A 13,348-nucleotide genomic window follows, 5' to 3' on the forward strand; every position below is an offset into this window, starting at 1 on the left:
ACAATTCACACTATTTTATATCAATTAAACAAATGAATACTCAACACCAGTAAATTCAGAAGAAAAATATGTTTTGGTTTTATATCATATATACAAAATACATATACAATCATGCACTAAAATGTACACTGTATTCATTTTTATCCATCAGCTTTATCACGTTCAGAAAAAAACAAAGGTCACACTACACGTTTCCAATCTGGAGAATAAGAAAAGGGGTGACATGCTCATTTGGTTTGGATCTGCGGATCAGAAGCAAACCTACCAGTACAACATAGTACTATATAGGTTTAATTTCTTTGTAACATTTTAGGGATTTTTAAAATTTTAAGATTTTGTCGACCCATATCACTGTTAAACAGTTACTTTAATGTGATGACCATTTAGACACTGGAGATGAAAAAAATACAACAAAAATAATGACAGCAAGTTTATAGTACCTTTGTTTGTGCGTTTCCACACCATTATAGCATGGCAAGGGAATTTTTTCTTTTCTGTTCGTTTGCTTGGTTGTAATTTGTTTTTTTACGTTAGAATATTACAGGCTCGTTAGTAAGTTAATTCTAGCTTAGTCAATGGTCTTAAGGTTACAGCTTCAGTGTTAGAACAACAGAGATAGTTTAACTATAAACAAGCACAAACAATGCAATGTCTCAGAAACATGAATATTGAAAATAAACAATTTGCATGAAATATGGCACCAGCAAATAACAAAAAAATATACAGAGCCTTCCTTCCGAAAATCTGTAACATTCTTTAATTCATCAAATACAAAAAGTTCCTATAATGATAAACTCTCAAAGTATTTACAATTTAAGACATACAATCTCAATGTTCTTCAAAGTTTATGCCTGATTGCGAAAAACATAGTTGTATCTACAGTATATTATAGCAATATTAAGATAAAAAAAATTATCAAAAGATCCATACGAACGGTCGTATAATACAACATGAAATATAACGGAAACATTCTTCTTGGTTTAATAGGTAATTGCAATTAGAGTTTCGTCGGTAATCTGATTGTTTTCATAATCTGGTTGCATTTTCAAATCCACTGTCTCTAGAAATCTTCAATCAAAGATGAAGAAACCGAAAGTCTTTTTTCGATATAACAAGTGTTGAACTGGTGCACAGTGGAACAACAGCACTTTCAATCTTCTATTGGTGAATCAGGCATGTCTTGGCATCCTTGACAGCCAAACGTGCATTTAATGGGGCTGCATGGCCACAAACAATGTGGATAAAATAAATGTCTTTGTACAAGTTGTTTTGCTTTTGATAGCAGTGTCTGGTCCTTGTTTGGCTAGTAGAGCAAGTCCTTTATCAGGTCACTGGATAGGTTGTACACTAGATGAATTTAGAGGAGTCTCTTTTACTGATGAGCACTTCCAGCAGCCTGAGTTTGGCTTTAATGTGCTTGTATTTATTATATTCCCCTGCCAAAGGTGAGCGGTCTTCCTTTTGTACAGTTCTATGGAAACAGTGGAAGTACAAAGAATGTAAATTAATAATCAAATTAATGATTGTTTTTTGAACATTTAAAAAAAAAAAACATTTCAAGGGACAACTCATACAATGTTTACACATTTGCTAAACATTCATTGTAATTGTGAAAGTTAAATTTTCTTTACCTGCCGTTCTGCTTGAAGAACTGATCCTCAAATTCACTGAGGTTTTTGCGGATCCTTTTCTTTTCTTCACGGGTTTCTTGGAGCTGCTCCACAAGTTCCTGCCTGTGTGTTTGAGTAGGAGGGAGTGGAAAGTTTAAAGATTCTTTCTGCACACCAACAGCAGCAATGAAAACACTGTAAGAATGTGCTTATTCAATGTTTGATACTATAAATATCACTCAACCATTTATTACTTTTAGCAGTTTTTTTTAAATGCATGTCATGCAAATCATTGCAGTTTCACTAGATTAATTATGAAAACATAAAAAACACTGCATGGGAATTTAAAGACGCTTACACATTAGAATTAACAGTTTCAACTGGGATAATAGGTCACAAGGATTTAGAAGAAAACATTCAACAATCAAACATTATGAATTTTAATTTGTGCTGCAACACACTTTGATATAGCCATCCACTGACGAAGACAAACTCTTTATAGCTCTTAATTTAACAATGTTGTCTGCAACCAGTGTTAATTTCAGACAGTCGAATTCAGCTGTGCTTTCGGAAATCCAATTTACTGTATTACAACTTGATTTAAAACTGATCTGGCTGTTTTCACAGCTTCAAAATAGACCTTACATATTCCACCTATTTCCACCTATCATATAACACTTTTGTCTAAAGGCACGGTCGCATTTACAGTACGTTTCCACTGGCGTGTGGTAAGTGAAGGTGAGCGAGCATTTGAAATTAATTTCTATGGGAGCCGAGGTCCATACTCTCGAGGTCAATTGTGGGATTGACAGTGATGCAGCGCAAGCATGGGGAGCCGCAGAGAGTGTCTGAAAAGTTACGAATTCTCAGCTTAATGCAAATGAAAAGCAGAAAACACAGGGCGCGAGCCAATGACCGTGAGCTGAAAGCAGTGACGTCTGTCAGAAGCGCTAGTGGAAACATACAGTTTACCTTTGCACTGCAAAATTCCACGGGCGAAAGACGCGTGGGCGGATGTTTAGCGTGTGTGAAACCAGCAAAAATCTAATTGCCAAGCTGCCACTTTTTAATGCTGCACTTTATACTCAGTGAGAGAGAAGTTAAAAATAAACTTGCCACTAAAATTATATCCTTGTCCATTGTGAATATTCAGTGTAGCTGTGTACGAAAAACCTTCCACACAGAGGTCACTGCTGAACGAAGCTTCCGACGTTACGAATTCGCCTGTCAAGTTCACCAAACTTGAACTCCATGCGAAATCTGCGAGGGGAAATTCTTCGCAACCGGAAGTCTATTGCGCGAAATTCCCGATCACGCAAGTTCCCATTTGAGATGACTTCACCCGCGGAATTTCACCATGCGAAGGTAAACGTGACCCACGCCGTAAGCTTTCCCTAGTGTTTAAGCACCCTAAGGGGCCTTTTAAACCGAATGCTTTCTTGCTCTAAAAAAAAGTTTGAGAACTGTAGAACAGAATACATGTGTCTCCAGATGCATTTTTACTTTTTAGTAAAAGTACTATTTAACTGCACGATATGCTGAAAAAAAACAGCGAGACGCGGTGCAATGGTCAAAAGATGTCCGTCTAGTATTTGGAGTGAACATCCCCTAAGAAGTTCGCATTCTAAACCTTTAATACTTAGTCTTATGTACTACTTACATGGGAGCAGCATGTAAATTGGACAGTCTCATGTCCGTTGTGTTCTTGGATGGCGATAGTTCATCGATGGGTGAGATGAAACCGTTTGCTTCCTCATCCAGCTGGTCGAGAAATCCCAATATACTCAGCTCAGGCTTAACCGTGACCGTGAACTGAGTGTTTGTGTCGTTGTCTTCATCTGAACCGTCCTCTTCCTCCTGGAAGAGCAGATGGCACTGTTAGATCAATTCCAGCTTAACTCAAGGATCCATAAGTTAACACCTTGGTTGACTGCGTTTCAACAATCAATTTAAGAGTTTTCTTAAAGGAATAGTCTGGGCTCAATACAAGTTAAGCTTAAATAACAGTATACAGTGTGGCATAATGTTGATTACCACAAAAAAATCATATCGATTCGTCCTTCATTTATTTAAAAATAGCAAAAATCAGGGGGCCTGGGTAGCTCCGTGAGTAAAGACGCTGACTACCACGCCTGGAGTCTCGAGTTCAAATCCAGGGCGTGCTGAGTGACTCCAGCCAGGTCTCCTAAGCAACCAAATTGGCCCGGTTGCTAGTGAGGGTAGAGTCACATGGGGTAACCTCCTCGTGGTCGCTATAATGTGGTTCGCCCTCGGTGGGGCGCGTGGTGAGTTGTGCGTGGATGCCGCGGAGAATAGCGTGAAGCCTCCACATGCGCTATGTCTCCACGGTAATGCGCTCAACAAACCACGTGATAAGATACGCGGATTGACTGTCTCAGACGCGGAGGCAACTGAGATTCGTCCTCCGCCACCCGGATTCAGGCGAGTCACTACGCCACCACGAGGACTTAGAGAGCTTTGGGAATTGGGCATTCCAAATTGGATTTTTTGCAAAAATCTGGGTTACAGTAAGGCACTTAAAACTGGAGTGAATGGGGCCAATCGTAAATGTTAAAAAACTCACTGTTTTAAAAGTATAGCCACAAGATATAAACAATATGCATTTTAGCAATTTTATCACACTAAAATCATATTTACCAACCTTTTCTATTTAAAGTTATATCCAATTTTACAACATTGCCATGACAGTGTAAAAATTACGATTTAAACAACTTTACAGCTCAAATAATACACAAAATAAGAAAAGGATGGACAACTCAATTATTTTTTGTGGTAATCAACATTATACCATAAATGCTGTCTATTAAGCCTAACTTGTATTGAATCTGGAATATTCCTTCAAGATTTTCAAGACAAAGCTCAACTGCATTCGTGTTAGGCCATCGTGTTAGTAGTACAATGAAAAACATAAATAATGTGACAGTGCAAGTAAGTTGAATTCTGATCAGTTTGAGCATCGGGTTTTCCTCCTAAACACAAAAAAACTGAGCATCATTTTCCTGCCAAACCCCAAGAGGGATTTGATCAAACAACTATGCAATCAGTAGGAGTCGAATTACACAGCACTCCCAAGTAGTATGTGACCATGCAATTACTGATTCGCTTTGGGGATCCACCAGGTCACAAGAATCAACAGGCTGTGATCATGATTAGGTAAATGTGGAAATCGAGGGGGAAGGAGGCAAGTCAGGCGTAACACTGATTGGTTGAGCATTAACAGCTCTTCACCTTGGTGTCGCTGAAGAACAGGGCTGGTACACCCTCGATTATGGGCTGCAGCAGAGGGCCTCTGCGCTTGCTGGAAGGCGAACCCTGTGGTAGATGTTAACAATGGTGTTACATCTCCATAAACCACCCCTGCATTAGCCCACGCAGGGCAGGACTCTGTTAAAGGACTCCTGCAACTTTGGGCATTTTGGATCCGTTTCAACCAAGTTATTTCTGACTTGTAAGTGAATCCTGTATTTTTAGTTTCCACTCTTTAAAGGTGAAGTGTGCAATTTCTACGCATCTACCGTCACCCAAAGGAAACGCAAAAGTACTTTCAAACTGGTTTTCCGAACTCTGCATTGTTTGAGCCAATGTTGCTGTGTCGGGCTAGTTGGGACAATCAAACACAGGAATGTTCTGATAGTGCCACAATGTTTACACTTTTATGTGGAATCAACTTACGATCGCTTACTTAAGGCCAAAACAGACTCTACGTGAGTACATGAACGCAGGCACTTCTGGCCACGTAGGCTCGATTTTGTGCATTGTTGCATTGACATGTATCATACCCCAATTCCTAACACAAACCAAGTATGCATTGCAATCTCAATGTAGCCACAAGGGGCGCTAGACATTAGCAGACATTAGTGTGAACTCCACTTCTGTGGTGAGTTTCCTCTTTCAAATCAGCTATAGTCATTGCGGATTAACAGTTTGATAAGAATATTGATGAGCAATAAAGTCAATATATTTACAGAAACTTACTCGAATAATAACATCCGATTCAAGAGCATAGACTTCTGAGGGTAACTCTATCGCCCCCTTGAGTACTGAGGTTTGCTACCACCACAGTGACGCAAGAACGCACATTAAGCTTGTTCAACTGAACTGCGTATTGGCCAAGCGCTTGCATTTGCATACGCATACTTGCATTAAGTATATTTCTGGCCTTATATTTGTCTCCGCACATTAAAGGTGCACTCAGTAACTTTTTGTCTCATGTCATCTTGGACTTACAGTGACACCTAGTGGTGTGGATGCAGCATCATTCAAAATCAATAGTTTTCAGTAACAGATGCCATTGTAGAAATTCACTATTCACAATCGGCCATGATTAATTTAATCCAGGAGTGAAAGAGTCCAATAATAAGACGACGCAGTTACTGAGATTAAGTGAGTCGTATTCAGCTGGTCATGTGACTCTAAAATGGCAGCCCCCATACGGGCACCCCCGAATAATAATAGAATAAAAGAGCTTTTATTAGGGTACTGATATGACTAGAGTCCTCATCTAATGTAAGTGCTCATGAATTTATAAATTTTTTTGAAAATTACAATTCATTTCTTTAGGAGTCAAACTTTTTTAATGGGGAAAAAAATTACTGAGTGCACATTTAAACTCGAATTGGAAAAAGTATTGTAACGATGTAAAAAAAAAAAAACTACACACATCACCTTTTAACTGTTGTGCAGCCGATTGTTTTGGTTTGTCTAAGAGTCCATTTCAATAGTTTTTTGGTCAATAGTTTATAGAACCAAGCCCATTATCTACAAAATAAAAATGCAGAACATAAAGCTAAAAGACATTGACAAGTAAATACAGTACAGCACTATTTAATCAGGCTTTAGATTATTATATAATGGTAAAGTCTGTATCAGAGATACAGATTTTGTGTTACATAAGCCAAATGTTTTAAAACATACAATATTTGCATGTATTTATATGTACTTAAAATATGACTGCATTACTAAAAATATTGTACAAATATTGTATTTTATTAAAATGCGAATTCCTGTGGAATGGGAATACTTTTATTAGGGTGGCAACGCTTTGGAGGAATTTAAGAGTACGTGTGTAAGAGTCTTAAGTAGGAAAGGAATTATAAGGCATGCTGTTGCAAATACAGAGCCACAAAATATGACCTAAACTGGCCACTCTTGAGCTCTTGTTAAAGACAGGCTTAGTGGTGCTAACAAGCCCCAGCACTGCCACCACATCAATACTGCAGCTAAATGCTTATATTGTGCTATTGCTAATGCTATTTCCCCTACTAATACCTCAGAGACTTAACTGTACGATTTAGCTCAAGAATGAAGTTAAAGTAATGGCTAGCATACCTTTAAAACAAACATCAACAATGGCTTTTGCCACCTGTTAGCATAGCATGGATATATACTTTAAACTAATGAATGCTTACAAGAGCAAAATATATAGTACATAGACAAACTGAAATTGATACAAGGAGGAAGGGGGGAATGAAGGCAGTAGGGCAAAACTGGAACTTACAATGACTGGAATGGTGGACGCTCTACACAGGATCTGTTTGACGAGCCGGTATCTGTCATACATAGGCTTCATAACCTGCCTCTCGTTCTTGGTGACCTTAAAAGAATGAATGATAGAGCATTTTGTGACCAATTATTTTTTGCATGATGCTTCCAGTCATTTGTGATTACCAGATAAGGTTTTTAAAAAATCATTCACATTTAGACTAATTCGCTAATTAATCATTAAAGCCAATTAATGAATCAGTTTGACTGATTCATTGAAAAAAGAAAATCTAGCAGATCGGCATTCACGAAAATCATTAAAATTCAGAATGATTTGCTAATGAAGCATTCAGACTGATTCGTTGAAAAAAATCTACTAGAGAAAGATTCTTAAAAACTAACTGAAATTCTGACTGATTCGCTAATGAATCATTTAAACCAGTTTGTCCGACCCATTTACTGAAAAGAACCGACTCAAACGAACAATTTGCTTACAAATCAAACATCACTATGGGTTTCCGGAATGTTTTATACAACAAAAGAGCAATATCTAGCCAATGAAATATTTTTCAGCAGAGCTGAAAATGACTTTACCAAGCCTGTAAAAGTTTTTAAATTCCCTGATATTTACAGGTTTTCCTGCTACTATCTTGCATATTTTGCACATATGAAGATTTGCATATACTCACTGGTCTGCCATGGATGCTCTCATAATACAGAAGAGCTTTCTGAAGGGCCACCTTCTCCACTCCGATCTGCTCACGGGTCATATCCTAAAGGGGAACAGAAGATGTTCTTTGGAACTGTTGTATCCCCATCCCCCCAACATTTAAAGGATTCATGCATTTGTTTGTAGGAACAAAAAAATGACAAACAACTCACTTTAATGTCCTCCGGTCGTCCCGCCTCCTTGCGTTTCTCCAGTAGTTTGTTCATGACTGCTTCCAGCGTGCTTTCCACAGGGGGTTTGGGGGCTTTGGTCTCGGGTGGTTTCTTCTCCAGCTGAGACCCAAAGCTCTTGGGAAGCGTGTTGCTTCGCTGGCGGGGGATGGGCGTCAAATCCTCCTCTGATTTTAACAACTTGTGATCTGTGGAAGACAGAACATGGACTGTTCAGCCATTTGTTTATATGTTCTTTGAAGCCCTGATCAGATCAGGAGTTGAGTTCCTGGCATTCACAACCCACAGAGGCTAGCGAGAAATGACATCTGAGACATTTTGTTGCTGTTTGTCAAACAAGATATCCTGAAGGTTGGATTAGCGTTGCTTACACAATGCTAATCATTCTCATAACGCTTACTGTGTCTCTTCCATCTCTTGTAGAGCCATTCAGTTCATACCTTTCAAGTCTTTGCGCATCTTAGTGAGTTCATTCATCCATCTCAGAACCTCTGGGTTGGCGGCTTTGTCGCCATGTGACGGCTGCGAAGAAATCACAAAGCTCAATATTTGCAGTAAAAATAGTACGAAACATTTCGCGACGTAGAAGAAGCAGCCTTTAGTTTAGGAAATCGCTCACCCTGTATTTGCGTTCCTCCTCAAACTTCTCCTCAAACCTACGGATCTTCTTCTTGAGGGCGTGGATTCGTTTTGAAAGCTGGGCTGAGGTGAGCTCCTCACGGTCGTCATCGCAGGAACCTAATGATGAACTCCTTCGCCTACTGAGTGAAAAACATTTGCAAAATTAAAAATTCACCCTACAAACCACAGAGTGATAAATTTGCTATTTAGCCAAGCTACTTTAGTATGTGGCCTGCAAAATTTGTCCCTTTAAAATGGATTCGGCACAAATTTGTGGTGTATTTGCACTGTTACCCGTTTCACACAATTCCTTTAGTGAATCCGGTGCTAAACCAATGCAGACAACGTGTGTAAATAAACTTTGTGAATTCCCCATAGTATTTCACAACTTTATTTAACTCCCAAAACTTAAGAAGGTACATTTTTACCTTACAAAGGAGTGGGCATTGGGTGGCGACGGTGGAACCTCTGTGTCGTCCAGGTACTGCTGGCTGTCTCCATAGGCATAGAAGCGTGGAGAGACCATTGGGTCACTGTCTTCCTCTAGGAGTTGACGAATCGGCTTGCCACCGGCGTGGGGCGATACCCGAGCTTCATCGCTGTCCATACTCTCCCTTTGCCACGATGAGTAGGCCGGCACTGGTTCTGTTAAGACGAACACACACAAATGTTGACTACACACCCTTGTTCAAATAGAGTGCAAATGATGGGACGGTGCTTTTAGATTTCACAAGGCAAACGGGGAAAAATTGGCAACAGGATGGCCACGAGGTGCGTTCAGTCTTTGTTGATATCCTACAGTCGTGACCAAAAGTTTGCTAACACAATAAATTTTAACCAAGCTGATACTCTATTGACCCTGTTGCTATTTCTGGAGTCCTGAGGTCAGCCTTTTTGGTTTTTGCTGATAGCACAAAAACTAGTATAAAGTTGCTGTTTTTTTCACTTTTAAAGAGAGTAATATAAGTATACCATCACCTTTATTAAATATGCAATACGTGTGCTTTTTATTTCTTGATTATTCAGTGTAACTGTGACTGTTTTCTAAAGGTTAAGTATAAGCACTACAGATTATTTATTTTATTTATTTTTTTATTTTATTTTATATTGATTTATTGATTTATTTTAATTCTCCCCTTTTCTCCCCAATTTGGAATGCCCAATTCCCAATGTGCTCTAAGTCTTTGTGGTGGAGTAGTGACTCGCCTCAATCCAGGTGGCGGAGGATGAATCTCAGTTGCCTCCGCGTCTGAGATAATCAATCCACGCATCTTATCACGTGGCTTGTTGAGCGCGTTACCGTGGAGACATAGCACGTGTGGAGGCTTCACGCTATTCTCCGCGGCATCCACGCACAACTCGCCACGCGCCACACCGAGAGTGAGAACCACATTATAGCTACCATGAGGAGGTTACCCCATGTGACTCTACCCTCCCTAGCAACCGGGCCAATTTGGTTGCTTAGGAGACCTGGCTGGAGTTACTCAGCACGCCCTGGATTTGAACTCGCGACTCCAGGGGTACTAGTCAGCATCTTTACTTGCTGAGCTACCCAGGCCCATCAAGCACTACAAATTATTAAACAAACATGAAAGTTGGGACATGCTTTAATATATGAATATTTTGTTTATTTACTATGCTGATGCTATCAAAGTCTCGGCCATGACCATAAAGTAAGGTCACAAGAGCAATTTAATGATGATGTATCCTGAAGAATGCTGCGGTAAAGGCTTACTGCAAAGTGACCTGTGGAACTAGGAATGCAAGAACAACATAAAGTCGATATAGCATACTCCAATGCTGAAGTACAGGAAAAAATCCTTGTAATGTTTGTGTAAGCCAGCGCACATTACGTTAGACAATAAAACAATGAGTGCTAGTGTGTGCGCAAGTGTGTTTTGCCCACATTTAGTAACTTGTTTTTTATCGATGTACAAACTGAACTCAAGGAACATTAAACCACAACTCGCATCAGTAGATTATGGGACTGTTAGAAATGCATTTTCTATTTTAAAATTTTCATTTTAAATACAAGAATGCTTTTGGAAAATTCAGATTTTTTACATTATTTAAAGACATGTACACACTCATTCACAGACAACAAGCAGTTTGCATACTTTTCAAAATGCCGCAATTGATCCCGTAGAGCCTAAATTCCAGCAACAGGTTCTTTGCACTTTTGTACCATGTCATGTGATTGTTATAGTCAAGCTTGAGGAGCTCTGCTCTCACGCATTTGAGGCCATTTTGTTAAGCCGGCATAATACATACAAGCATGTGGTACAAGATGGCCTTTCACTGAGTCTCGCCAAATTAAGGTGCCAGCATATTAGACTATTGCGAACATACTGTAAATAAAGGCACATGTTATTGTGTCTGCTCACAGAAGCAGTGAGATGTTAGATGCAGGGTGGGTAAATGCCAGTTTAGGGTGTTTTATTGGGTTTCCATGCAGCGTTTGAAGGTCATTGGAGAGACATGGGGCTCTTGGATATCAGGTTGTTAACAAAAGCAGATCTCAGCCCTTATACTCATTGTAGCTCTGCTGGAAAAGGCTTTTAAAGTCAAGGAAAGGGACGCTAAAGAAATGAGAATCTGGAAGAGACAGAGAAAGACAGGTAACCAAAGAGGCCATGGTGGGAACAGCCCTAGGAAATGGGGATCGGCAGATTGCTCTAGAACAGTGCTTACAATACTCTTTTAGCACAGTCAACGGCAGGTGCATACGCTGTCGATGCGCACAGACGAGGACTGTCCGCATGGTGAGAAAATCTGGGCTTCACGCGGACACTCTTTTTTTTTGTTTGAATGACAAAATTTGCGTCACACATACTGTGAGCGTTCCGATCAGCAATTTGGACATTCGAAGTATACTTTGGCCTTAATTGTCCTTCTATTCATCCGAACACAAGCAGAAATTCTAAAAATTGCAAGAAGTCACAACAGATCATCTGGGGTTATTTTATACTAAATAACAACTAAGCTAAAGGTGAAATGAATGGGTTTGTGTGACGTTTGTTTTAAGATTATTTAAATAAAATAAATATTCTCTAATTGTTAATTGATAAACCAAAATAAAAGTCTGATAATTTGCAGACCAATTAAGTGCTTAAATGATGGCTATAAAATACAATGTTAAGTGGCTATTATTACTCATTTTTATCTTCCAATATCAATCATGTCCAGGTCATATCAGTGTTGGTAGCAATATCTGTAATCTTAGGACTTAGTTTTGGATCAAAAAGAAAATAAGTGATATCTCCCATCCCTAAAAGGAAATATGGTTTTATTCAAGGGAAATAAAAAAGGCAGAGAAGCAGATGGTGATATATCAAGTTGTCTGAGACTGTGAACAACCCAGCTGGCAAACATATGGGCAAACTGCTGTGTCCTGGCACCATAGTGGGTCACCACAATGAGCACTGGCCACACTGGGACAAAGGTCTGGCAGCTTAATATTACATACTGTCCTCAACACTTATCTGACCACTCCCATGTGCTGGAGCCAACAGCTGATATTTAGTGGTACTGTATTTTAAAAAATCTATGTAATTTGTAGCATACAACTATGTACAATGCACTATGAAACTTTCAAATCACACAAAACTATAACATTTTCATTTGCATAGCGCTTTTCACAAAACATTGTTGCAAAACTCTTTTTAGTTGTGTGATTACCGTAAGTTGTTACACTTCGCATAACAAACTTTAGGCCTTTAGGCCATAGTAATGTATAACTATGTACAATGCACTACAGAACTTTCAAATGCCCTCAAACCTGTTACATTTTCAAGTTAATCATTTGCATAGTGCTTTTCACAATACATATTGTTGCAAACCATATCTTTTTAGCATGACAAAGTTAATTGCTAGGATTTGTGGCAGATAACTGTTAAACAAATATGCACTATGCAACTTCCAAATTCCACCAAAATTGTTACATTTTCAAATTATTTGTAATGCACTTTTCACAATACATAATTTTCTAAAACTGGTCCTTTTTTTGCATGATGATATCTGTAATTACGTTTATCAACTTAGTGTGACAAACAGCTTAATTGCTAGGATTCCTAGTGTTTAACTATGTAAAATCTATTACAAAACTTTCAAATGCCCTCTAAAGCATTACATTTTCAATACATTTATTTGCACAGCGCTTTTGACAAAACATATTTCAAAACTATCTTAAAAAAAATGCCCTGAAACAATGCATTCAATAAAAAAAGAAAAGTATGGATCACAAATAGCAGTATCTCAATCGGTAGAGAGTGCGGTAAGGCACAACAAGGTTATGGGTTCGATTCCCACAGAGTACACTACTGGTAATATGTATACCTTGAATGCACTGTAAGTTACTTTGGATAAAAGAGTCTCCTAACTGCATAAATGTAAATATAAGAGAGCAGAACATCACATGGTTGTAATGTGTTTCTCACACTAATCTCCCAGGAATGCCTCACCAAACCACGCAGTGATGTATTGACCACATTAATATAAGCATCAACCTAGCTTTGTGATTATGTAAACATCTGTTTGAAGCTCACACCAGAGGGTGCCATAGAACAAGCATATGAAATAGAGAAACAGAAGCTGCCAAGTCTGTGACCACGACATTAACCACTTTATCAAAGTAAAAGGGTAACTCTGACTCAACATGGCAACCCTCCCAGCAAGGCGATTCTCTGCGCTATGTGCACTTCACTGCCTACCGTGTA

The 13,348-nt window shown here is 38.9% G+C and overlaps 1 protein-coding gene across 6 annotated transcripts in view; it reads right to left on the bottom strand.

The window, feature by feature from the left end:
* Nucleotides 1-54: 54 nt before the first annotated feature.
* LOC127445076 (protein FAM13A-like) overlaps nucleotides 55-13,348 on the bottom strand; it is a 60,355-nt gene continuing 47,061 nt past the window's right edge. For 3 of the 6 annotated variants that reach the window (XM_051704838.1, XM_051704834.1, XM_051704832.1), the window contains 10 exons: nucleotides 9,062-9,278; nucleotides 8,632-8,773; nucleotides 8,453-8,534; nucleotides 7,995-8,200; nucleotides 7,802-7,885; nucleotides 7,129-7,224; nucleotides 4,860-4,943; nucleotides 3,271-3,467; nucleotides 1,632-1,733; nucleotides 55-1,471 (listed from right to left, as the gene is read on the bottom strand). In XM_051704838.1, the coding sequence (XP_051560798.1) occupies nucleotides 1,348-1,471; nucleotides 1,632-1,733; nucleotides 3,271-3,467; nucleotides 4,860-4,943; nucleotides 7,129-7,224; nucleotides 7,802-7,885; nucleotides 7,995-8,200; nucleotides 8,453-8,534; nucleotides 8,632-8,773; nucleotides 9,062-9,278 (1,334 nt within the window). In that variant the 3' untranslated portion in view covers nucleotides 55-1,347. The remainder of the gene's footprint in view (nucleotides 1,472-1,631; nucleotides 1,734-3,270; nucleotides 3,468-4,859; nucleotides 4,944-7,128; nucleotides 7,225-7,801; nucleotides 7,886-7,994; nucleotides 8,201-8,452; nucleotides 8,535-8,631; nucleotides 8,774-9,061; nucleotides 9,279-13,348) is intronic. The other 3 variants (XM_051704833.1, XM_051704837.1, XM_051704835.1) reach the window with 3 other exon arrangements.

The sequence above is a fragment of the Myxocyprinus asiaticus genome, chromosome 8 (genome assembly GCF_019703515.2).
Source record: "Myxocyprinus asiaticus isolate MX2 ecotype Aquarium Trade chromosome 8, UBuf_Myxa_2, whole genome shotgun sequence".
In the NCBI taxonomy this organism is placed as follows: domain Eukaryota; kingdom Metazoa; phylum Chordata; class Actinopteri; order Cypriniformes; family Catostomidae; genus Myxocyprinus; species Myxocyprinus asiaticus.